General features: G+C 36.9%; 1 protein-coding gene across 4 annotated transcripts in view; it reads right to left on the bottom strand.

The window, feature by feature from the left end:
- Positions 1 to 763: 763 nt before the first annotated feature.
- Positions 764 to 27,744, bottom strand: part of Micu3 (mitochondrial calcium uptake family member 3) — an 86,263-nt gene continuing 59,282 nt past the window's right edge. For 3 of the 4 annotated variants that reach the window (XM_059245053.1, XM_059245056.1, XM_059245055.1), the window contains exons 8-15: positions 27,077 to 27,115; positions 18,503 to 18,598; positions 12,429 to 12,529; positions 11,781 to 11,952; positions 8,929 to 9,037; positions 6,484 to 6,641; positions 3,813 to 3,881; positions 764 to 1,543 (exon numbers count right to left, since the gene is read on the bottom strand). In XM_059245053.1, coding sequence (XP_059101036.1) covers positions 3,813 to 3,881; positions 6,484 to 6,641; positions 8,929 to 9,037; positions 11,781 to 11,952; positions 12,429 to 12,529; positions 18,503 to 18,598; positions 27,077 to 27,115 — 744 coding nt within the window. In that variant the 3' untranslated portion in view covers positions 764 to 1,543. The remainder of the gene's footprint in view (positions 1,544 to 3,812; positions 3,882 to 6,483; positions 6,642 to 8,928; positions 9,038 to 11,780; positions 11,953 to 12,428; positions 12,530 to 18,502; positions 18,599 to 27,076; positions 27,116 to 27,744) is intronic. The other variant, XM_059245054.1, reaches the window with a different exon arrangement.

Below are 27,744 nucleotides of genomic sequence, written 5' to 3'. Positions count from 1 at the left end.
AAATCTAATATTTCTTTTTCCTCTTTCCTTCCTTCCTTCCTCCCTCCCTTCCTTCCTTCCTTCCTTCCTTCCTTCCTTCCTTCCTTCCTTCCTTCCTTCTTTCCTTCCTTCCTTCCTTTCTTATTTTTAAGAAATTTGTGGGGTTGGGGATTTAGCTCAGTGGTAGAGCGATTGCCTAGCAAGCACCAGGCCCTGGGTTCAGTCCTCAGCTCTGAAAAAAAAAAAAAATTTGTTTGCAGTGTTGGGAATTACACCTGAGGCCTCACACATGGTAGGCAAGTACTCTGCCAGCTACTTATTTCCCCAGCATTTTTATTTTTGGCAGGGTTCTTCTAAGTTGCCCAAGTGCCTTGAGCTTGTGTTACAGCCCAGGCAGGCCTTGAGTTGTGACTGTCTTGTCCAGTTTCTCAAGTGGGTTTTTCCAATAGAAAGTTTTATTTTCCCTTTTAGGACATATTATTTTGACATAATGAGTTATATATAAATGATTCATCACTACTGGCTGTTTGGATCAATTTTGCATGTGGTCCTTTTGCAAGAAACAAAAGATTATCTTCTACCTATTAAATGTACATCAATCTTCTAAATCATTTATATTAGTTTTGATGCTATAGACATATTAATAATATCCAGTATATTACTAATATTATTTCCACATATTCTACTTGCAATTAGGAGCAGCACCACGTTTACCCCATGGTAATTACTACTACCACTGTCCTGGCTTCTAGCATCAGCCTGTGATCACTACGCTTTCTTAAAAAAAAAAAAAAAAAAATCTAAATTGTTTTTTTTAAAATAAAATACCTGAAATCCTGTTGACTTTGGTACAGAAATAAAACAAAACACATAAAGAAGAGCAAAAACAAAGAAAAATTTACACAAATCCAACAATGTATATTACATAAGTACTTTTAAAAGTTGAAAGTACAATGTAAACCATCATATTATCTAGTAAATTTTCACTTGTTTTCTGAAATTACTTCAGTGTAATTAAATACAAGGTAAATAACAGGGACTTACAAACAAGTTTAAGGGCCCTAAGACAAGTTGGAAGCAATATTCATTGCCTGAAAACAGGTTCACAGTCCAAACCAGAAGAAAATGTGTTTCTGTTTTTAAGCTATCTATATTCTATCATTCATAAATTCTTTTGAAATAAAGACATTTCTAATAAATAAATAGACATCTAAATACATTCTCAGTTACTGGAACTACCCATGTACTTGTGAAGGGAATGAAAAAGTTCAGACTTCCATCAGTCAAGGTGAAAGGTCAACTGATCATATTCAGCATCTGCAGTAAGTGTTCTCTTGGTGGCACTAGGGATCAAACCCAGGGTTAAACCTTGTAATTAGAAGATTCAATTCTCCTCTGTTTCACATTGACAGACTCAGTTTAAGGAAAAAAATGTAATTTCATAGTGTTTCACTTTCCCTTTATTTTCTGCATGCTCTGACTTCACACTTGGATCCACACTCAGAAACTTGCTTCTTGCCTTGTCACATAGATCATAATCCTTCAATCTTTGTTTTAGGAGGATCTAGTTAAAAAAAAAAACCCACAATGCCAAAGCAATAGTTATATAATGTAACTCAAGGTAATGACATTAATCCAATTTTTACAAAAATTACATGAAGCAGTCAGGCATTTAATTAAAAACTGAGCATATGAAATATAAAAATAAAGTATTTAAAAGTTCATAGCTTTTTAAAAACTGTATTTATCTATTCATACTTGTGCATGGGGGCAGCATGTGAATGTATGCATGTGGGAGTCTATTATCACCTTCCATCATGTGGGTTAAGGTTGTCAGGCTTTGGGCCAAGTGCATTTATTCACTAAGACATTTCACTGGCCCCAGTGCATATTTTGTTAAGACACTTCTTTAATACTCAGTTTCAGAAAGGCATTGATTTAGGTAATCATTTTGATCTATGGTTCTACGCACTAATACATATTACCAGTAGGGTCCGTGTGATGCTATCACAACTATGATGGGGACACTATATACAGAGAGATGTATAAATGGGATGGTACTAATTTTTCAGTGAGTTGTTCTTGTTCCATAAGGTAGTACACAGTTTCTTAAAATAGAAGTATGGACGACCTTAGGTAGCTAAATCACAAGTTACCTTAACAGATAAATAAGCCTGCTTGTCTCTCAATGTCTTGGACCACTGCTTCCCAAAGTGGATTCCATATAATACTAGGCCTCCAAACTACCCCACAAAACACTCATACTGCAGTTTCTCTGTAGAAAGACAAAAACTAATAGCAGCAGTGAAAGCTGATAAATCTATGAGGAACATAGTAATGTGGCCATTTCTTTGACGTTTCTCAAAGTTGACAAAGTGTGATGGTTGGTTAGTGTTGACAACTTGAGAGAACCTGAAATCACCCAAGGAGACAAGCCTCTGGGCACACTTGCGGGAGTGGCATGGACTGCATGGGTGGAGATGGGAGGATTCACCGCTCTGACCGGGACTCTGAACCTATAAATGGGGCAGGGCAGTGAGCAGCAGTACGCAGTCACCGCTCTCTGCTTTCCGACTGCGGAGGAGGTGTGAGCAGCTGCTGCATGCTCCTGCTGCCCTCTTGCCAGGATGGACTGAGTACCCTTAGGTCGTGAGCCAGAGTAAACCTTTCCCCCTTAAACTGCTTTTCCTGAAGTACTTTATCACAGCCGTGGAAATATAAAGACACAAAGTAACTTGTCTTTTCTCTTAAAAACTGTTTACCAGTACCATGAGGAGCCACTTTGGGAAACATAAAAGGTTTAAGCTTGAGGGAAATAGTTAGAAATATACATAAGAACATATTCTCATTCTAAATGAGCAGCAAAACCTCCATCATGGGAGCCTAAAATGACTGACCAAAATTATACAGTTATTATTGATACTTAAAATCAAAACCAATCTTGATTCTGGGAGTCTACAAGTTTGAGATATTTCTTTGACTTCCTGAATGACTCAGGGGCACAGCTGTTAAAGCCTATGGTCCATGTACTCTGAAAGCAGAAGCAGGAAGGTCATGACTTCAAGACCACAAGAACCAAGGGCTCGGGATGAGAACCAGTGGCAGAGTGGCTGCCTCGCACGCCCAAGGCACTAGGTTTGATTCTCAGCAATGCAAAGAAGGGCGAGAAACAGATCTATGTGTGAGAATTAAGTAAGAACAATGCTTAGCATAGTGCCACACACCTAAGCTCATTCTTTAAAAGTAAAGCTGCCATTTTTGTGGCAACATTTAGAACCACGCTCTCTCAAAAAACTAACACCAATTCCCTAGGTGCTAATCTATTACAGAGTATTGTACCTGCACAGGGACCGAGCTACAAACTTAACATAAAAAATTCCTTCTTTCCTTCCTTTTTCCTTCTTGAGACAGTCTCTCACGTATCCCAGCTTGGCTTGGAACTGGATATGTAGCTGAGAATGACCCTGAATTTCTGACTCTCCTGCTTCTACCTCCAATGTTGGGAGAAGGGGCCATGCACTACTACACCTGTGATTCTGGAGATCAAACCAGAGCCTCATGCATGCCAGGTGAGCACTCTACCAACAAAGCTATGTCCTCAGCTCCTGAATATACAGTTTTTAAACCACGACACCCTCTCTGTCTCCACCAAATTGTAGGTGACAATTACATTTCTTTTAGCTGTTTTCTTCTCTTGTGGAACATGGGATTTAACGTGTGCTCTACCACTGAGCCCCAACCCTAATCCATTCTCATCTGTTGTTTAGATGTTATAAAAATGTATCTATTCTCAATTATTACTGAGAAATTAGAATAAACCTAAGTTAACATACTTATCTGCTGTGAAGTTCTTTTTTCAGGCAGGATTTGAAGGTCGGATACTTCTGGACTGTTTTATAACCCTGTGGAATAAAGGATTACAAATGTGCACATGTACATGAGAGAGATCCAGTATAATTTAATTTATATGTTGAATCTATAAGCCAAACTTATGGACATAGAGCAGGATGCTGGTTTTCAGGATGGGAAGGTTTGCAGACACAGGAAGAAGTGAACCATAGGTACAAATTCCAGTCACACAGGAAAAATGCATTTTCAAGATCAATTGCATAGAATGGTGGCCATAGCTAATAACCATGTGTATTTCAAAGCTGCTTAAAAATAGATTTAGATGCCTCACACTACAAAGAAGTGCAAGATTATATTAACTGGATTAAGATAATTGCGCTACATTTACCATGGTCTCCTATTCCTTGTTCTCCCTCTCTGTTGTTGATCTAGGTGGAATCTCCCACTCACCCAAGCTCTCTTTCCCTCGACCCTCGTCCTTCACTACCCCCACTCCTGTATGAGAATAGGAAGAAACAAAGTGCTAGAGAGGCCCACAGAAATCCACAAAGATACCCCCACAACAGACTGCTGGCAATGGTCGAGAGACAGTCCGAATTGACCTACTCTGGTGATGGGATGGCCAAACACCCTAATTGTCGTGCTAGAAACCTCATCCAACTACTGAGGGATCTGGATGCAGAGATCATGACTAGGCCCCAGGTGGATCTCTGGGAGTCCAATTAGCGAGAATGAGGAGGGTTTATATGAGAGAGAATTGTTGAGACCAAGGTTGGATAAAGCACAGAGACAAATAGCCAAACAAACGGAAACACATGAAATATGAACCAATGGCTGAGGGGTCACCAACTGGATCAGGCCCTCTGAGTGGGTGAGACAGTTGATTGGCCTGATCTGTTTGGGAGGCATCCAGGCACTGGCACTGGGTCCTGTGCTCATTGCATGAGTCGGCTGTTTGAAACCTGGGGCCTATGCAGGGTCGCTTGGCTCGGCCTGGGAGGAGGGGACTGGACCTACCTGGACTGAGTCCACCAGGTTGATCTCAGTCTGTGGGGAAGGCTTTGCCCTGGAGGAGATTGGAATGGGAGGCGGGCTGGGGGGAAGGTGAGGGGGGCGTGAGGGGGGAGAACAAGGGAATCTGTGCCTGTATGTAGAACTTAATTGTATTGCAAAATAAAAATTAAAAAAAAAAAAAAAAGATAATTGCGCTACAATGTGTTCATGTAACAATGGGCGAATACTAGTAAAACACTATGGGAACATAGGCACATGCAGATTAGTGGACAGAATGAGACTCATGGTAGTTGGAGGGAAAGCTGTGCCCAGGCTTGCAGTGGGGTCCATACTAAATTGGACCTGGCTATTTTTGAGGAGAGATGAATGGATTTCTATGAACATCCTTACAAGTGTCTGTAGCAGCATGTGAAATGTTAACAAGCTACCACTAGGTGGCACTTAAGTACAACAGCATCTTCTCCAAGACAGCTTGGACAGGAAGTCATTAAATTTTTGAATGACAATTTCTAAGTGATAATTTTCTATATATATATATATATATATTTCTATATATTTCTATACTTCAAATGTTTATCTCTGACTGACTACAGCAGCTGTTAATTTTAAAAGGATTTTTCCTCTTCTATTTCTGGAATGTCCAGTAAGTATGTTAGCAGTGTAAGCCTTTATTAAGCCACATTATAGTTGAAATTTTAAAAAGAGTTTTTTAGAAAAGGGAAGATGATCTTCTGTCATTTATTAGTACGTCAACAGGAAAAATAGACAGGAAAAATTATTTCCAGTTTATTTTATTCATAGGAGTGTGTATGCAGTGACTTAAGAGCCTCAGTTTCCTAACGGAAACATCCAATGTGCAACAAGGACAGTTTCCTGTTAGCTCCCAAGTCTGAAGCCAATGAAAGGATTACATGAAAATGACAACAACTGGCAATGCCCTTCCCCCAAACAGCAACAGACGTTCTCTAACTGAATATAAAAATCAAGTAAATGGGCGCTGGTGGTGCACACCTTTAGTCCAGCACTAAGGAGGCAGAGATGGGTGGATCTCTGTGAGTTCGAGGCCAGACTGGTCTACAGAGTGAGGTCCAGAACAGCCAAGGCTACACAGAGAAACCCCGTCTCAACACCCTCCCCCCCCCAAAAAAAACCCCCAAACCAAAACAAACAAAACCCAAAAACCTGAAAAAAGAGTTAAAATTATATATATATATATATATATATATATATATATATATATATATTTAAATTATCTTTTCCCTATGGTGGGATATCTTGCTCAGCCTTGACGTAGGGGGGAGGGGCTTGGTCCTGCCCCAACTTGGTATGCCAGCCTGTGTTGACTCCCCAAGGGAGGCCTTACTCGCCATGAAGAGTGGATGGGGGTGGGGGGAGTTGGGGGAAAGTGAGAGAAGGGGAAAGAGGGGGAATTGTGGTTGTTATGTAAAATGAAAAAAATTTAGGTAAAAAAATAAAATAAAAATTATCTTTTATCATCTTGCATTGTTTTTAAAGTAGGTAAGGCCTATATAATCTTAGTTAAAAAACCATTTAATGTTTATAACCTTAAAATGTCACAAATTCTTTTTGAACTTAAGAGTTAAACAGGATTATCAATAGGGTTAAAATCTGCAGACTTACCCGGAATCCTCTATGGAGTCTGTCTTTCATAATTCCAATGAATTCTTTATAACTTAACTGGTCATCTTTGTCCACATCAAAAATCTTGAAGACGGTGTTGACCAAATGTGGGGAAAGTTTCAGTCCCGTAGCTACATAGACGGCACGTTTAAACTCATCTGGATAAGAGTCCCAAAAGAAATGCAGGATCTTTTTTAGTATATGATGCCCATTACCGAAAAGGCAGTAACAAGTTTTTTTTGTTCCTAAACATGAGCCACGATGGTAGACAGCACATGACTTCCACTAAGCCTGCTGTCTTTCAGGGAAAAAGAAGACACTGTGGTTTAATGAACGAGGCATGGCTCTATGGTTATTAACACACTCTCAATCAATGAATGTTGAGGAGCAGCTACTGTCAGCAAGAGACACTTTAGAGGTTATTAGGATAAATAATTCCCAAGACACAGTTCAGATGGGAGACAAGATTGGCAGATATAACCATTACACAGGATCCCACAAAACATTCTGGAAAAATGCTCTTGAGAATTTAGAGACGAGAGATTAATTCTGTCTACAGCGTGGATGAGGGAGGAGGGAGGAAGGGGCAGGGAGTGATTTCAAAAGGCTATGATTATGCATTGAGCTAAGCCCCAAAGGGAGGATGGTTTCAGCAGAGGACATGAGAGAACTGAAGGAACCTGTGCTTTGAGGGAGTAGAGACTGCAGAGTGTGTTGATAATGGGATGTCCTGGTGAGGGAGAACAGAGCACTGGGGGCCCGGGGAAGCGCTGCATAGATGGTGAGGTCAGGAACCTGTCCACTCTCCAACAGACAATTGGGAAACTTGAAGTTTTCCACAGCTGTTATACCAAAGAAAGGTTCATTTCTGTTTGAGGGGAGTCTTCCATGTGTTTCAGGACTAGCTAGCGGAAGGAATGCCACTTAGGTGGCTACTGCAAATACCTTTTTTTTTTTTTTTTTTTTTTTGTGGTTTTTGGAGACAGGGTTTCTCTGTAGCTTTGGAGCCTGTCCTGGACTAGCTCTATAGACCAGGCTGTCCTGGAACTCACAGAGATCCACCTGCCTCTGCCTCCTGAGTGCTGGGATTAAAGGCGTGCGCCACCACCGCCCAGCCTGCAAATACCTTTTAAGAAGTAACTGCCTGAATTGATGTGCCAATAGCAACAAAGGCAAAAGATATTATTCCATACATTTGAAAAAGCGACACAATGAAATTTTTCTTTTTTCCTAGTTCCAGAAAATAAGAAAGCAACTTTCTGCTCTGAACCAAATAAACTAATTTCTTTTAAAGGATATATTATTCTAGTAACATATACTACATATTAAATATATGATATATTTATATCATTTGTGATATAAATATTTATGTCATATATGTAATTTGTGGATGTGTGTGTGTGTGTATATATATATATATATATATATATATATATATATATACATATATATAAAATTTGTGATAAAATACATCATTTGTGAAGACATGCCTTCCAATGTTTGAGCATATAGTTTAGAGAAAGAATGAAATATAAAAAATTTTCAGGTTTCTCTTAATTAAATGAATAAAATGAGGCTATACAAAAGACGTTAACATGTGGGTGTTGAGTGTTTTTGAAACAGGCAATTTGAATCCAGGCCCTCATGTTTCAATGCTCCTACCCCTACTATGCTTTTGAGAGAAGTAATTATCATTAATGTTTAGGGGGTGTAGTTTGGCTTTTCCCTAGAATTTGAGAATAAAAAAACTAAAGACTATAATTTGAGATCTAACATAGTAGATTCTGGCAGAGGCAGGTAAAGTTGCCTTAAAGACACAATCAGACCCTACTCAGCAAGAAGTTTTAATAAGGACGTGGTTACAAGGGAGAGAATCCTAGAAAAAGGATTTAGCTTTTTAGTCAACCCATGAGCAAGGGGTGAGGTAGTCCTGAAGACATCAATATTTGAAGTTATATGACAGATGTGTTTCTTTGAAAATTAAAAAAAAGTAATCAATTTTATATATCAGTCTCAAAAATTCGTTAATTTAAGTTAAAGGCTAAGTGTTTCTGCTCATGTATTTCTGGTTTCTGATTAGGCAAAGATCAGTGAGAATTTGTGGAGCTGGTGAATGGCCAGCAGCAGCTTCTACAGGTTGCCATGTGTTCCCTGATGTTACCAAGAAGCCTCAAGGTTTCTTCTTAGACCTTTTACAATACACATTATTAGTTCTTCCTCATAACATGAAATTAAAGGGCAAAAATAAACCCAGTAAGAAAACAGCACATTCCCCTAGAGTTTGCATACTTTTAAGTTTCAGCACTGATTTCCCACAGAAATTATAAAACCAGACTTTCAGGTAAGCTGATGCATGATCAAACATCCCTCACTAGCCTCTTCCAAAGTCTCTGGGAACAAGGTAGGGACATTTTGACTTTCAAATTTTGAAGAATGATTTCTTACCTTGTCCTATAGAACGGCTTGCAAAGTTATACATATTGAGGGCTATTGCAAAGTCTTCTAAGTTGTTCAGAAATTGGAAAAATGACCTGAACTCATCAAATGTGATGCCCTATTTTGGAAAAGTAAAGGTGAAACAATTAGTATTGACAAATGTATTAAAATTAAGTGCAACATACTTAATAGAGGGAAACATTAGGATCTGTAATACATTTCATAAGTAAGCACTCCAGGCATACTTGGAAAATTTTCTTTAAATAAACTGCAGGACTCACTCAGACTTATTTCCATTGGGTAGTGCTGTTCCTCTGTTAATAGTAAACTGTTTTAAGACATTGCCCTGTCAACACCAAGTTTCAAAAAGTGCTTCAATAAAAATGGCTGTAAAAGTTCCAATTACGATAATCCTCTAAACACCATTTCCTAAACCTATAAGAAACCCATAAAAACATGCTTGCTTTGTGTATATATTCTTTCACATGATTCGGCATCGGGCTGTCAATAGGTTTATAATAATAATAATACACAAATTAGGAAGCTGAGGAAGCGTCAACTGTCATCTATTGAACCTGTTCAGTCATTCAAATGCAGCCAAGTCACCAGGGGGAAGTGCAGTGACTGCACAGGAAGGCACCAAGAGGTCCAACACAGGAGGGCACTAAACAATGAAGGAGTGTGCTCAGAACCACCTGTTCTGGGATGGTTCATGGCTGCAATTCTACCATTGGTGTTACTTCAGTTAAATAGGAACAGTATTTGAAATAAAAGTAATGCATCTCAGGTTTGGATATAATCAGCAAAATTTAAGTAATCAAGAAATATACAGGGAAAAAAAACTCCACAGAGCCAACAGTTCCAGCTTTCCAAATCCTAGCTTTGACTGCAGGGGTAAGTGAAGAGGAGCATCAGTAAGGAAGTGCTGGGTGGCCAGGGAACGAATGAGGAAGGTAGTTTTCCAGACCCCCAACATTAAAATTTATAAGCATGGTGACAGCTTTCTATTTACTCTTAGTATCACCATTAGAATTACATCTAAGCCCCCTTTTAGTTTCCTGAGTTCTATCAGACCCGACATGTGTCTAACTCTCCCTTCTCATCACCTGCTATTTTCCTGGTTATTTATGAAATGTCAAAGCTTTTTCTTAAATAAACTAAGCTTGCTCTGTCCCCAGGCCCTTGCTATTTATTGCTCTCCTGTCTAAAGTACTCTCCGTCCGATTTTTGCACAGCTCATTAGTAACAGGCTCTGTTCAAAGCTACTTCAGAAGAACTCTAACAGCCTGCCTTCTTTTTAGTCTCCATATTCCTTTTCATAGCATTTCTCTTTATTTGGAAGTACATCTCTTTTTGTTTACTTATTTTGTTTTTCTAGTAAAATATATTTCAATTGAAGAAGGATTTGCCTATCTTGTCATTTTATCATTTGTGCCTTGAATAAGGCCTTATATTTAATATCTGTGAATGAAAATGAAATTAGTTTAGAAATGTTAAGTGCCATTCAGGTATCAGCTTGTCTTTCTTTTCTGTTGCTGGGGGGAAGAGGATGAGGGTGGATGGAAGGGAAAGATTTCAGTAGAGTATAGTAGAAGAATCAGTTGCTTAGAGAATCTTGGGTTTGAGTGGACAAGTGGCCAAAGTCCTTAGTTCCTCCTTTTCCAAAAGAAATATGCCAATGCCTGCAAGATTGTTCTGAGAGATGACAGAAGAATCCAGAACAAGCTATCATCATGTGATAAGAATTGCAGAGATACTTCCATAAATTAGGTTTATAGAAAAGCTGAATTTAACTTCAGATTTTTTTATTTTGAAATAATTTTAGACACAAAAATTAATTGTAAAAAAACTATAAAAAGTTTCTATAAGGTCATCCTGCAATTTGATCTTCTGAATTAGTTTTTCATGTTTCCATTAGAAAAAGAAAACAAATAGATTAAAAGTCCTATATAATATTATATAGCTTGAATAGCATAATTTATAATTTTTATTTCAAGGAAATTATCTACTGGTTGGAAAAAATCCAGCTTAGTCGGCAAAACAGATAAAAGTCCTTTGATTAAAAGATAATGTAAAGTAATAGCCAAATGCATCAAGCCTTTTTTTTTCATTCCTTAGAGTAGTCTGAGAATTGTTAACACTGTCACAGTGTGTCCACTCTATAAACAAACTCAAACTATTTGCAAGTTTCCTTGAACAGTTTAACCTGATCCTTCCATAAACAAACAGAAGGCAATCCATCCCAAACATCCCAGGCTTAAAGGGATACTTGTGACAGCAGTTTCTATTTGGTTGCAATGAAGCATTCAAACACCACTAGATAATGCAACTGCTCCAAAGGGCTGACAGCACATTGGCTACCAAGCAAATACACAAGGAATTGTCCTGGGTTCTTAACCATTCACAGCATCCAAACTTGTTGAAAAGCCTCACTTCAAATGCAGATAAGATCATTCACTCAGCAATGGCACCTTTCAAATGACCTTTTATTAGAGGTGCTATCCAAATGAGCAGAGGGTGACAGGAATAATGTCAATATCAGCTGCCTTACATGTTTCCATACTAGTCAAAATACCTAACTCACCAGAATTCTCTTGAAAAATAACAATAGTCATAACTTGAAAAAACAAATAGTCTTAAAGATTTTTCTGTATTTCTAAGAATACTGATCTCTACTTAAATTCAAAATTAACAGTCCTTGGGATACAGAGGGAAAGAATGTAATATATCCAAAAATAGTTTTTAATTCACAGAGAAGCTAAACTAATAAAATTACTTAATCAGTGTATAAAAATGCCATTTACTGGATAATGTGTTTCAATATAATGGATGTAACAAAATAAACATAAGGGGTTAAACACCTTTTCTTCAGGTATACTGTAGCGCACATTTTCCAAAAATACTGATGTATTTTCCACATTAGTATACCGTAGAAGAATATGGGCAAAATCCTCTTCACTGATAGTATTCATTCCATTAGAGTAGGAAAGAAATTCTATTTCTAGAACTTCTGTTTGTAGGTTATCCATAAATCTGTGATAAAATAATGAAAAATGAACAAGGTAAATGATCAAATATTTACTGTCCTAGAAAAGGTTACATGGAAATAATTTAACTATATAATGGCTCAAAACTTCACACTGAGGAATTACTGCTCAGTGACTGTGTTACATGAACATATAGCTTCTTTCTTGGGGCCTGAGCCTGCCCATCTGCAAAATGATTAACAGCACCTTGTTGGGTAGAAATGATGCTGGCCATTATTACTATGGCTCATTGATACTGAGGAATTTTCTTCTAAATACACAAGCTATAACAATCCATATGTCCTCGTTTTTATCTTTCAGTCACTATATATGATAAATATAACCAGAGAGAGCAGTACCAGTGGATAGGACATGGAGTATTTTCTGTTAAGACCAGAGTGGCACAGTATCACTGTACTAGATGATTTCCCAAGATCACTTGACTTTAGCAGTCTAATCATTTTCAACAGAAATTTAGCTCACCTATAAAAATCTTCAAAGTTGAGCTCAGCTTTTCCTTTCTTTCCAAAAAAGTGTACCAGAAGTGTAGTGTCTGCTACTAAGCTTGTGATGTCATCAGCACGCTTAAAAACATAATTTAAAATTAGCAATAAAAAGAAAAAATAAAGCAAAGCAGGATACTCAATATCCCTCGAAGAATTTTATCAAAATATAAATCAAGAGGGGCTGGAGAGATGGGTCAGTGGTTAAGAGCACTTGTTCCTTTTCCAGGAGACCCAGATTTGGTTCCCAACACCCACAAAGTGGCTCACAACCACCCACAACTCCAGCTCCAGGGCATCTAAAACCTTCTTCTCATCTCCACAGGCTTAGGCACATACATGGTACACATACATACATGCAGGCTAAACACTTTTACATATAAAAATAAAAACACCTAAAAAACCAAGAATGTAATGTACAAACATTAGAATGAAGAGCAAAGGCTATATTCATGAATGTAACTATGAATATAACTAACAAAAGTGGTCAAATTTTAAAAACAGAAATTTGAGCAATATTGATCTTTATTCTCGAAAATGTTAAAGTCATAGTTATATTTTAAAAGTATTCTATCTGAAATTATTATGCACATAGGGTACCTACACTTTATATTATCTAAAATAGTTCAGTTACTTAGACATCATTTAATTATGCTGTTTTATTTAAGTAGTTAGGTTTTTTTTCTAAACAACCTGAAAAATTCATTCAAAAGATGGATATTCTCCAAAAATACTGACTATACGGAGATGACAGAGAATAAACCCAAACTTTCATAAAACAGCTTCTTCTAACCATATCTATTATGTAACAACTGATTTTATAAATGTGATACTGCTTTTAGAAAGAGGAACTAGAGTAGTAATTTTATCACTATACTTTTTTCAACACGAAGCATGATGTAATTTTTTTGAATGGTCAAGAAGTTAATTGCGCAGGATTTCCATTCTTTACTCAACTTACTGAACTGTGTCTCAGCACACACACTCCTAATGTGTCTGATTATGGCCTCACATAATGGAATTACTTTATGCAACTTCCCACTTCAGGGATTCATTAGCCTTTTCCTCTTCTTCTCCTTCCCTATCTACTTTGTCATCAACCCATACCTGCTTTATAGATTCAAGTACACAGGTCAGGAAATTCAACTGATTACAACTCACAGGAAGCGTAAGGAAAGGAGGCAGGGCCACCATTTTCAATATTAGTAAGCAGTTGTGTGTGGCCACTGAAGGTGAGGAGCTGAAATAGCACTGAGCAGAAGTCACGAAGCAGAATGGTTTTCTAAAAGAGATGGGTCTTGTGGCAATTGTGTCTCACTCATCATCTACAAGGTACATTTTGATATTAGTTTGATTCCTCAAAATGCTCTCCCCTGTCTTTCACAAAGGTAGTTCTAGTTGTCAACATTAGTCGGATCTCACTTCCTTTCTCTTGGACAGAATTAGTGGCAGAATTAGATTGCCTACTTCCCCTCTTAGATGTTCCTCTTGCACTCCATTAAAGTGCTTTCTAAAAAGTGATCCATGCTACTTGGATTATTCATGTCTTTCTTCAAAAGTGAGCCAGGTGTGACTGCACATGACTTTAATTCCAGAACTTGGGAGGCTGAGACAGGAGAATCAGGAATTCAAGGCCAGCCTTAGCCACCTACTGAGTTCCAGCCCAGCTGGTGCTGTATGAAACCCTATTTCAAAAAACTAAATCCAAACCCAAATCCAACACTCCCCTCAAAATGCCAAAAACTCTTATCTTGTAGAGAATCTGTACTTGAAATAAGTTAAAATTATTTAAATTCTTCAGTAATTACCCATTTTTTAATAATTAAGTATGGATTTTCTTACTGGTCTCCAGTATACAGCTTCCTTATACTTTGAAAGAACCCTAGTACCCATTCTCATTTTAATTTACAGAGAAATCCAAAGCATCCTCAGTGGTCCAAATCCCTGAAGAAAGCCCTACTATGCTACAACGTCCCTGAAGATTGGCTAACAGCCCCATCCGGTTGTTAGTGGAGAAAATAATACAGGTAGCTGAGTACTGCATACTATCCTAAAAATATTTGTTTGAAGCCGGGCGGTGGTGGCGCACGCCTTTAATCCCAGCACTCAGGAGGCAGAGCCAGGCGGATCTCTGTGAGTTCGAGGCCAGCCTGGACTACCAAGTGAGTTCCAGGAAAGGCGCAAAGCTACACAGAGAAACCCTGTCTCGGAAAATTAAAAAAAAAAAAAAAAAAAAATTTGTTTGAAAAGCATATTATGAATGTCAAATAATGAGGGAGATACCAGCCTTTCTTTCAGTGTCCCATGCAAGGAAAGGGTAACCCTGAAAGACACTAATTCACCAGTAACTGGGTGGAGAAGGTAGACTGTTCTAGTGGGAAAAGGACAGGATTTCAAATCAGAGGTATCGACTTCACTGACAATCTTGTCTATAACAACTTGGAAGCGAATGCTACACTATGAAGATAAATAAAGTGTACACATGTTCCTCTTGGTAGTCACAGGTGCAAAATATCACTGGGAAAATCAAATGATGTTACTCATATATACTTTCATGATTTTTGTATAGTCTCACCCAATCATTTTATTTTGCTCTGAAGAGCTCAGCTGTAAACAGGGTGGTCAAAGAGATCTTGGAGGCATGCTCAAGTTGAAGGCATGCTCAAGTTGAGCTTAAGAGTAGGCACTAGCCTATTAGCATGAAAAAACCAGTGCACCTGTCTGGAAGCTAGAGAAATGGAGCAGAATTTTTCCTGTTTCTTAGTTGAAAATTGTTTTCATATAGTCTATTGTGATCATGTTTTACTTACTTTTGTCAAGTTTAAGAAGTTGAAACATGACTTAGATGACAAAACGAAAGTAATTTCCAAAGATAATGGGAAAAAAAGACTGTTACATGGTACATGCTTACTTCTTTGTTACCGAAATGAAATCTGCATAAACTTCAAACAAGATTTTCAAATTGAGAGGCTGCAGGAGCACCACAGGTGAGGGGCATGGGTAATGTAGTACTGCCTTCAGTGCTGTGATGTCCCCCATGTCAGGATGACACTAGCCTACTATGAGGACTGTGTACACAGGCTGCTGGAATGGCCTCACTGAGCAGGGAAGACCCTCACTCCCAGTCTTCAGTGTCCGATCTTATTAGCTTCAGTTTGCACTCATTCAGGAAATCCAGTTCAACAGAGGATAAGTAACACTGGACATTAGAGAAAAAACAAAACTAAACAAAACACCAGAAAATGCAAATGGGGACCGCATTCCCTTAGGAAATCTGAGCCCTGGAGCCATTGAAAGGTATACCAGTGTTCTGGTATCCTAGCGATTTACATAAATTACAAGAAGGTGGAAGCAAAAATAAAAGACTTTATCCTTCTGATTCTTGTGCTTATTGTTAAAAAATGAGTTCAGATGTTTTCATAACAAAGCGAAAAAAACCAAAGAAATCCCCATGGGCCATTTACACACAAGTTCACTATTTAAATCTTCTTTTTTTGGCTAAAAGTTCTATCAGCTGAGAAGTAGCTCAGAGGACTTAGTTCAGAGGTAGTGGGGTATCGGTCAGTGGTAGTATGTGTTAGCATGGTTCAGTCCTCAGCCCAATAATAAATGCATGACCAAAGTTATTTTAAATTTCAAAATTTATATAAAATACAAATTCATCAAACTATAAAGTTTTGCTGGGCAGTGGTGGTGCATGCCTTTAATCCCAGCACTCAGGAGGCAGAGGCAGGCAGATCTCTGTGAGTTCGAGGCCAGCCTGGTCTAAAAAGTGAGTTCCAGGACAGGCTCCAAAGCTACATAGAGAAACCCTGTCTCGAAGAAAACCAAAAAATACAAAAATAAATAAATAAAGTTTTAACATAGTCTTTTAACAAATTCTATTGATTACAAAGTGAAAATAACCTTAATCTCCAGCAAAGGGAAACCTTTAAACATAATATAATGACGTTTCTGAATAATCCAATGTATAAGTAGAACTTATAGCATAAAAAAATTAAATTTTATTTGTAAAAATCAAAATAATTTTTAAAATACTGGTATTGATAAACTGATTTCAGTAACTGTATGATATACCTGTCATATTGTACTCTGAATTATTTTGGTCAGAAATTAGTGCCAGCTATGACATATGCAAATTTTCTTTATATAATTTTACAGTAATTTTAAAAACATGATTTCTCTATGACTTAAAATACCAATAGTTGTAAGCTGCTATGGAATGTTGCTCGAAATCTATAATGGTCTTTTAATAGAGACCCGGAGCCAGATATTGGGGTAAATGCTGGAAGATCAGAGAGACAAAGGAACAAACCACTGCCATGTCTCACCTTGCCAACTGCAGGAATCCTCTGTTTGAAAGCCTCTGAATCCTTGGCCTGAAAGCTTTCTTAGCTGAAAAGGGACCTTAGTTCCTGTCTCCTCATGCCTTATATACCTTTTTCCACTCAGTCATATCACTTCCTTCTTAGTGCTGGAATTAAAGGAACGTGTGCTTCCTAAGCAAAGGCATGAGTTCTCAAATGCTGGGATTAAAGGCATGTGCCACCACTGCCTGCCTCTGTCTCTGTCCTAGACTGAGTCAATCTCACGTACTCCTAGGTGGCTTTGAATTAAAAGTGCTAGGATTAAAGGTGTGTGCCACCACTGTCTGGCCTCTATGTTTAATCTAGTGGCTTGTTCTGTTCTCTGATCTTCACGCAAATTTTATTAGGATACACAATCTATCACCACAGTGGAATGAGAAAAAAAGAGGCTAAGATCTAATTTACCTATAATATTTTAAACGTTGTATATTATATGTAATGAAGAAATACAGAAGTAAATTTCTAAGCTTTCCTTCTGAATCAGCTGAATCTTGAAATAAGATACTAAAAATAATTCTATCATACTAGTATCCATAGTAACATGAGAAATTATAATAAGTTGTGACATAGTTAATCCTCATTTTCTACAATGTAGGAGTGCAGTAACAGAGATAATCTCTAAATAAGGCTTCACCTCAAAGTTTAAAGAAAGAGAAAAGCAAAAGAAGTCACAAATGGTTGTGATGTACTTTAGTTTTGTTTTTTTAAGACAGGGTCTCTCAATGAACCTGGGCTTTGTCAATGCAGCTAGATTGCGGCCAGCAAGCAGCAGCAACTGTCCTCCAGTCTCCTCCTCACTGTTGGCACTAAAGAATATATAATGTGCCTTTGCACCAGCCCTCTCTGTGAATGCAGGAGGGTTGAACTCAGGTCCTCACACTTGCATGTCAGGCCCTCTAACACTGAATCACACAGTTAATGTTTAGAAAAGAAATGAGATGTTAAGTTTAAAATTCAGATTTAAAGCCTGTTGATGGTGGCACTACAGGAGTAGAGGAAGAGAGGCAGTCCGTCCCGAGTGCAGTACTAAAGTGTCTGCCAGCATCAAATTCAAACAATCATAAAACAGAATCTGAGTTGGTTGGATTTTTATTTAAACATGGACTGGCAATCTTAAGTAATATAATGGTAAACAACTTCTCCACTCTTTGACTGAATGTTCATATCACACCATCTCATACATCTGCACCCCTGCCCTTGGTAAACTGTTCACTATTAGTTGAGGAAGTTTAATTGTTAAAATCTAACATAAGAGCCAGCCATCTTTTATAAGTGAAGCATTTTAGTATTTCATGTAACACTATTACGTTGGAAGATAAATAGTTTCAGTGGATTTACAAATCTCTATTACTATTTCAAGTTTCTAGGAAGTGGTCCTTAATTAAAACTTACTATTATTCCCTTTTAAATAAGTTGGAAAGTTATGCTTTATATAATAAACAAGTTCAATCAACACAGACAATAATAACAGGCATCTTCTATCAGTATAATAAATATATTAAAATACTCTTTCTATATAGTAATTATATATGGCACATAGTACTTATCAATTTACTAAAAAAAAGCAAAAAAAGTAGAATAAATAGTACATTGTTTTTGCTTCATTTTGTGAGTCTAAAAGCAAACGAAGATTAGATTAACAAAATGGATCTAGTGCAAGGACCACATGGAGGTTTCATTGTAGTACCTCTGCAAGGTCTGAAAAGAGCGCTTGGCTTGTGTTACGTCTCAGGGTATCCCAGTAGCTTCTGGAGACGAGTTCCTCAGTATCTGTTTTAAGTACCTGTAGAAGTTTTAAGAACAACATCATAAATCTAAAGAATTGTCACAGTGAACAATAACTTACATGCTTTATGTCTCTTTTAACCAAGAGAAGAGAGACCATTCACTTATCTTTATTGTCTTTCTACTGTACACAACAGTATTATATTATGCAGCTAGCAGAGCCATGGTGCTTTCAGGGATGAAATGGTATATAACCTGTTTCTAAGCACAATGTGGCTATGTCAAAAAGAATCATGCTCTCCAATCTCGTCTTCCTCGTTGTTGAGGCATACATTAACTTCTACAAAAGTATGACATAAAATTTTTATTTACACGTTGTGTGAAGTGGTATATGGAGATCTTTGTAAATTTGTAGTAACCTGTTAAATGCTTATCTAAATCAGAAATTAGTTGTTTAATCATCCATCTTGTTTGACTAACAAAATCAAAATAAACTTATCCATATTAGTAGATATAAACTTTAATACAAAGCTTGTAAAAAATATATGTAACTGTTTAAATCAAATGTTGTAAACCTATCCCAGGATTTGACAGCTGTGTCTGTGATGAAAGATAAGGTACATTTAATGCTTACAAGGGCAGGACACTCATTTTCATCTCATTATTGGCTGGTGTGATGGAATTTCTAAGGTTAAAAACTACAAGCCTAACCTGAAACTCTAAACAAAAATCATTAAAATCAGCTTCTGTTCTGTCTGGACTTTCAATGAATACTCAAGTTATTAGGCTTATAGATCTTTTGGTTACTGAGAGATAAAAATGTACCATGGCAGGATAATAGAACTTTTCTCTTTTTCTTCTGTCTTACTTTTAAAAAGTGGGTATCGTGAGGTGTGGTGCATGTGATTATATTACCAGATACTTTAGAATCCAGGGCAGAAGGCTGTTTGATCCTAAAAGCTCAAGGCCTGATTGGACAACATAGTGAGATTCCGTCTCAAGCAAACAGACAGGAAATCTGGAGGGAATATTAAAACTATAGCATGTACTAGGAATATTTCAAAGGTATTTTTTAATTTTAGCCAGCTTCACACTTCATAATTAACTAGACAACATGTCCACTGCTAATAATTTGCTGATAATAAAGTATTATGTAGCTGGAAATGGGTACCAGACATACACGCTTGTGTATCAGTGTGGTCCCAGGACAAGGATCTGTCATTACAGCTTTTTCTAACTGAACTGGCAGTAAGCAGTTACAAACTGCACTGGGAAAACTGGGTTTAAAAAAAGCAGCACAGCGCATTTCCCTTACTCAAACTAGAAATAACCTCAAAAGATGCTAGATTAACAACTTACTCTCATTTTATTGACCTATTTTGAACATTTTTGCATTTTACCTGTCACTTAGAACATTAAAACACGATTTAAAAAAGGTTTATTAAACTCACTAAACTAGAAAATATGGCTTATTGGCCACTATCATAAGAGCTAATAGAAACAACTTAGTGAAACCACGCTAGTAGGTTTTTACATGTATAGAAAAGAACCAGATTTATGAAATTAGAGCAATACCCTGCATGGTTCAGTATCAGACTTTCTGCCCCTTTCAACTTCCTTACAGTTAAAAACACTAAAATGTATATTTGTCTGTGTACTTTACTATTTTAAAATTTAGATATTAAAACATAACAGTTTTATAGCTGTTACAGAAAAGTATTTTAAGGTATATTACTTTTGTTTATGCTCTGGAACATTTGTTTAATGAAGCAAAGATGTGTTTGATTATATAAAATCCACCTGCAGTCAGGAGGCTGAGTCAGCAACTAGCTGACAGGAAGTGGCAGGGAGGAGCCAGGGGGAGAAGGGTTTTTAAGGAGGGGCGAGGAGAAGCACGAGGGCTTTTTTGGAGGCCCTGAGCAAGGAGAGGAGGTGAGCTACTTGCTGTTCAGCCTCTCTGAAGAGCAGAATTAATTCCACCTTAACCTCTGAATCTTGAGTTCTTTAGAAGGACAGAGATTTAGTTAAGTTCCCTTGTAACTCTGAAAGAGTTGGAGCCTGATGGAACAGAATTCCCTCTAGCTATGGCCCTTGCGACCTAACCAACACTGGTAGTGGTGGTGGCTTAAAAGGCAGCAACAATTTAAAAAAGAGGACAACACATAGCCCCCCTCAAAGCTTTTTCTCTCATTCTTCACTTAGCTCCAGAGTTGAAATCATGCTAGAATATGAGTTTCCAGAATGCTGTGATTGTCTATATTTTCTGTTTTATCTTATACCATCTTTTAAAATATAATGCTTCTGAGGGAAGATCCAATATTCTCAGAGCAATTATTATTGCAATTAAAAGATATTTGCTAGATCACTTCCTGCTGGGCATCCTCACTGATGCCCATATATGTCTGGTTTTAAGCTAGTATTTAATTTTTAATGAATAACTTTAATGCTATAATTAAGAGTGAGCTTTTGTAACATGCAAAACTAGTAGGAAGATTTAATAGCAGAAAAAAATATAAGTAGGGCTTTGTAATAAAGCCCTTATCTTCAAGTAAATAAGAAGCTCAAACTAGAATTTAAAAGGAAGAAATGTAGAGCAAATTCAATATCCGAATACGGGTGTACAGAAAGATAGAAAATTACAACTGTAACCAGGCCCTAAGATGTAATGAGACAGACAGCGCCGATGCTTGGGTGGATAAACAGAAGGCAGCATGTACAGGCTTCCTGAAGACATCTCACTGTGCTATCTCAGCTTTCAGCCCTTACCAGTGGAACGAGTTAACTGTGGACTTTCATTAAAAGAGAGAAAAGAATGCATGGACTATTCAAAAGAACTTCAAAAAAGGATGGAGCAGGTAAAATGTTCTACCTCCTAAGTCTGACTGATATCTATATCTTTATCTATCTCTATCTATATATTTTGGTCAAAACCCAGAGGCTAGGTATAAATGAAACGTCTTAAACTTTGCAGATTTGAGAATTTCTAAGTTGTTTTCTGTTTTCGGTCAAAGCAGGGTCCGACTCGAGTGGTTCTCTAATATCTTGTCACTGACACCTGTGACAGGAAGAAAGGAGTGCAGAGAAGGAGGAAAGAGCAGTGTCGAAGGTCAAAGAAAGTTCGGAAGACTTAGAGGTAGTGAGCTATCACTGTGATAAGCAGAATAATGACTGCCGAAAGCCATCCACAACTGAACAAATACTTTACATACTCAAACCCACAAACAAAAACAAAACTCTCTTTATATTTTGTGTTGTCTTGGACTAGTTTTCTCCAGGTCTGTGAAACTCTCAGAGAGAAGCTAACAGACATGTAAGACAAAACAAGTGTCCATGAAGGCTCCAGAAAGGAGTAACAGAGAAAGATGGGAAATACCATGTAGGTAAAGACAGTGAATTCTCAATAATAAAAGGGAGAAAAGAATTTCCTCTTTTAGAAGCTCAACAAATCTCACCCAGATAAAAGGAGGACAGAGGCTCACTGCAGCCAGACTACAGAGAACAAAGTCAGAGAAGACTTAAAATGACCTTCTGCGGTACTCATTGGGATCAGCGCTTTGCTCCACCATCATCAGAGAAGCTTCCTCCTGCAGGAGATGGGAGCTAACACAGAGACCCACAGCAGAAATTATGGAGAGAGTGAGAGATCTTGGAACACTCCACCCTAGAGAGGATCTTATCAAAACTAACACATCCTTCTGTTGGTTTCTCTTGTCCAATTCTGATGTGTTAGTTTTATCTTATTTTATAATGTTTTACTATTATTCCTTAAAGGCTGTACTTTTTCTAATGAGAGAGAGAAAGGGTGTGAATCTGGAAATAAGGAGAGGTAGGGAGGAACTGGGAGAAGTAGAGGGAGGGGAAACTGAATTCAGGATGTATTATATGAGAAAAAAATCTATATTCAATAAAAAGCGGGAGGAAAGCTGGGCTGGGAGGAGACCCAGGTTACCTACAAAAGAAAAATAATTACGTTCAGAGTTGACCTTTTTAATTTCAATTATAGAAGCCCAAAACCAGTGTATAAATTTTATCATCACATGTTAAGTTAGAATAAAGACATTTTAGAAGAGAGGTTTTGACTTTTTCTTTTTGGTTGTGATGTGCATTGAACTCAGGGCCTTAGACGTGCTAAAGCTCAATGGCAGAGCTATATTGCTAAATCATTGTTTTATTTTTGAATTTACAGAGGGACTCGCTCTTGAGGACACATTTTATGACTATTAGACTACAAGGTTTAGAAAGGGGTGAGGTTAAATTGATCATGTGGACTGGTGGATACACAGGAATATACATGCATTAATGTATGTATGCTTAGGGCAGATGTCAACAATAGTTATCTTCCTCCTTTACTCCTCACCTTACGTTCTGAGACAAGACACGGTCCCTGGAGTTCATCAGTTTTTTAGACTGGCTGGCCATGAGCTTCAGGGACCCATCTACTCTTGTCCCACAGTCCCTTGTGCAGGGGTTACATACAAGTCCCACCTACGTGGCCTTGATGTGGACTCTGGGCATCAGAACTCAGAATGCAGGTACTTTACAAATGGAGCCATCTTAGCTCCACACAGAAATGGAGTAAAGAAAGGTAAATATGCAGGTAATTCTAAATGAGCATCAATGGCCGTGAGTGGTGGCACAAGCCTGTCATCCCAGCACTTGAGAGGCTGAGGCTGGAGAATCAAGAGCATAAAGGCAGTCCAAGCTACACAGTAAAATTATCATAGACACTGATGGTATGTATTTAAAATATCTAATTTGAGATATTAGAAAAAAGAATAATGCAGACACTATACAAGAATTCCAATTAACTATGCTGAGAGACATCAAAGATGGGTAAGCATCCTAAGCTTATAACTAAGGAAGGGCATAAAGACATTGCCTAAGACTATTAGTTTAGGTATATTCATCAAAAACTCAGAAGGCAAACACAGAAATATATTAAGTATCTTCTAAACTTAAATAAAAAATAAATTTCAGTTAATCTAGAGAAGGCAAGGTAAAGCAAGGAAAAAAGAATGATTTACAGAGAAAGATAACTAAATTCCACATCAGAAAGTAATCATACTAATGTAAATCAACTGAATTTTTTAATTAAAAGGCACAGGCTACCAGCCAGGAGAAGAGAGATGAGTGTAATTCACAAAATATACCATTAAAAATTTCCCAGTTAAAAAAAAATTTCCCAGTTAAAAAAAAAATTTCCCAGTTAATGAGAAATGCAAAGTTAAAAAGGTATAACAGGCTACTGTTGATGAGAGAGCAGTAATTAGCACCAGCTTGCTCACTGAGAATAAATGAAAAGACCAGACAAAATCTAACATGAACACATCCTACAGAGTCTTACAAAAGCTATTTGCCTTTGGTTTTGTATTCGTACTTGTACTGATAGTAAAAAAGGAACAAAAGTCCTGGTAACTGTGTACAATGAGAAGAGACCGTGTCATCAAAGACCAAAGTCACCACAATCTTCAGTGCCACACACTCACAGCTGGAGAAAAGAAGACTCCACTTAAGAATGCACTTGCTGGAAACTTTGAGTACAGATTTTCAGTATCTGGTGTGGCAATACAGGAAGAATTCATGGGGCACTTCTGCTGCATACTCAGGTGCTGGAACTGCCCAGCAAGACAGTATGTGTTACAAGTTCAACTAGCTACTTTCTCCATGAACCACCACGTTCTCTTGACAGAACAACTAATAAAGCCATGCTTGCAGCAATAAAGGAGACTGAGCTGGAACTACCTACAAGGATTCCATTCATGTAACGTGCAAAATGAGTAAACTAAAGCATAGTTTTCAGAATGCACAGGTAGCGAAGCAAAGATCTATCTATAATCCACGGTTACAGTGATCATTTGGGGGGCAGAGAAGAATTATGACTGGAGAGAGTATAAAGGGGATTTTGGAGCATAGCAACATTGTATTTCTTGAGCTATTTTATAATTATTCATTTTAATTTGTATTAAGTTTGAGTTAAAATACATTTTTAAAATCAAGAAAAGCTTCATTATCATTACAGGAAATGATGATTAAAAAACCTAAAATATGAATTAAAAATGTAGTCTATACTTAATAACTAAACTAGAGGTTGTATAAGGCAAAATATACCCAGAAATCTAGTATAATACCTACTAGAGATTTGGCTAAGACATAATTAATCTATATTTTTACACATGTAATAATGTCTCAGAATAGGTAAAATAAAAATGAAGAACATTTTGAGTAGACAATAAATCTATAAATGTAACATTTAGTTTAATATACCAATTGACAGATCAAGCAGGCAAAACTGCCAGTAATGACAGAGAAAACTGCAAACACACAATTAACATGCATGGTAATATATATTTTAAAAATATACATATATTTTAAAATATATGTACAGATATATTATAGCTCTGCATCATAAACCAAAAAAGACACATTCTTTTAAAATAGAGATTATTTATGAATATCAACATTTAGCCCATAAAACACAGTTCAACATATGATGAAATACCAGAGAAATGGTATTAAAAATTGACGTATTTTCTGATAGTAATGTAATTAGGGTAGTTAAGAACAATATTCTAAAAAACTGTATGGGGGATGCTGAAGTCAAACATTCTTGATCTTTGAGTTATTTGAATTATTCATTCTTTTGACCTTCTTTTTGTATTTTTTTCATCACGGTGGAAAAATAACCAAGACTTGACTACATGAGAAAAATGAAAAGAATCTGGGTTATTTTGAGCAGAAGAGCTACTGAAGTAACTGCTATATTCATAGACACAAGGGAATAGCCTCAGTCTTTCACTGCAGCAGGGTAAGAAAACAGGCAGAACCGACTGCAGGAAGAATTCATCTTGGAACAGGCTACTTGAGAGGTCAGAGTGTCTGTCTCCAGTCCAGATCCCACCTCCTTGCTGAAGGCACTTCAGGAAAATCATTACTGACTGACTTCTACTATAGAAAAAATTTCATAAAATCAAACCAGTTCTTAAGAGAGTTAAATTATGTCATCCATTTGACCATGTAGATCAGAAGATCATGAAGTTACATCACATTCACATGCATTTCACATGAGGACAGAAGCTGTCTTCAATAAAATAAAATGAAAAATGTGCTAACCAATAAAATAAAAAAGATAATATGTTTTCCTCATCAAGGATAATATAAATAAAATATACACTGTTTAAATCTGGCTATTGATAATCTCTTAACCCCTGAGACTGTAAAGTCTGTACAGTTTGAACTATATGGTAACTACTTATGAAATTAAAGGAAGCATTGAAACTGCCATGGTTAAAAAGTGGCTCATACAATGACATGGATAATAAACCATAATGTCATAAATACTATTAACAATATGTTTAAAAGTACATATGATATTCCAAAGATTTTCATTCTATAAGTTCTTACAAAATTTTAAATGATTATCAGGGAAATACTTCTAAAATTAACTAAAAATTTCTCTTATTGGGAAGCAGCTGTACATTTTATAGAAAATGTTTCCATTTCTTAGACAAATTTAAACAATCAGATATGTGAGCCCCATAGATTTGCCTTGCTCTCCAATTATTCCCTGTTGTTCCTTATGAGTAGGCAGGATACCCTGTGCTTACTTGATGCTGAAACTGCCTCCAGTATTTGTTCAAATCCAAATAAGTATTTTTACAGTTTAGAGTAGCTAATTAAATAGTACTAAGGTCATATGCCCACTTTTAGAATTGTACATGACACCTTAAACACTTGTCCCTGAATTTAAGGACTTTCAGGTAGAATTTCTATAGTTTGAGGAATCCTTTATAGGCTTGAAGGATACCTGGGAAAATCAAATGAACTGCATATGTTTATAGGAAAAGGTTAGGTCTATTCTGGGCAAGTTCTTATGTGCTGGGCTAACCAATAAGTTTATTCTCAAGAGAACAGAAAATTAAGAATTTTTTCTAAATTAAGAATTAAGCAAGAGCAATTATAGCAATTAAGAAGAGCACTTATAGAAATTTTCACAACAAAAGAACAAAACTCGTAATCATCTTTGTGTAGTAATGTAACGAGTAGCATCTTATACATCCTTTTAATAGATCAGAGAAAGTAGGCAGGCAACAGAGTTTCAGAAAAAGATGAAAACTGAAAATTGAAAAGTCTATTCATTAACATGCTTTTATTGGCATTGACTGAAGTCTGAATTTAGTTCTTAAAATACCTGTGTTCTTCAGGAAGAGAGCCTATCTGCTCTATTATTTTTGTATAATGCTTCATAAATTGCTGAAAAATATAAAATTTCAATTACTCTACCAAAATTTCTAGTGGTACTTATTCACTCACATTTATTTTAATTTACAGATATATAACTAATAAAGATATACAATTGCTTTTTATATTTTTGTCTCATAAATCAAGAAAAGAAATTTTGGGTTGATCGCATCCTACTGTATTAACAAATTCCAAAACAGTTTAAATAGCAGATATTGCTTTATACGAAGAAATAACATTATCTAATACAACAGGTGAGGGCTATATACATAAGGAACATTTAAAGTGTTGTACATACACTATTAGTAGGAGAATGGTATCCATAAAGTTGAAGACGCTGACATACAGCACAAAGGGCCAAATGAAGTGTCACATTTCAGAATGAACCCAAGTACAGCAAAAGAAAAAAAGAAAAAGACGACAAAAATAATCAATTAGGAAGGGCAAATCATTATGCTAAATTCTCTATAAAGCACACACACACACAAGTGAGATAAATGTTAAAGATGAGTAGCAAAGTTTTGAAAATCTAATATAATTAAACATCAAATGAATCTGTGCTCATTTCAGCCATTTCAGATATATGTGAAAGAACTACGGCTGTGAGTAAACATGTTCCTCTTAGGCATGGATGCTGTGGAGAGGTCCCAGGATCTTCCCTAAGATGGGAATGGTAGATTCAGCAGCATGCTGGTGACAATGGTATGAGAGGCCTGCTCTGGAACCCTAGTGGCACTATCACTGTAGGACAACAGACTCTGCTCCCCTGGGAAGCAGTGAGCATATACTTACCGGCAGAAATGTGATGAAGACTACAGGGGAGTAGAACTTTGTGTGGTCTTAGCACAGGCTTCAGAACACAATGTTCATTTATGGGTTTTATTGACATGGAAGTATTTTATAATTTTGATTTGCATATGCTAATTTTTGGCTAAAGAAACCATGAGGTTGCTATCAAGTCCATTA

This window comes from Peromyscus eremicus, chromosome 17 (genome assembly GCF_949786415.1).
Source record: "Peromyscus eremicus chromosome 17, PerEre_H2_v1, whole genome shotgun sequence".
In the NCBI taxonomy this organism is placed as follows: Eukaryota; Metazoa; Chordata; class Mammalia; order Rodentia; family Cricetidae; genus Peromyscus; species Peromyscus eremicus.
The sequence above is the reverse complement of the archived record's forward strand: the minus strand, read 5'-3'. Positions and strand labels throughout refer to the sequence as shown.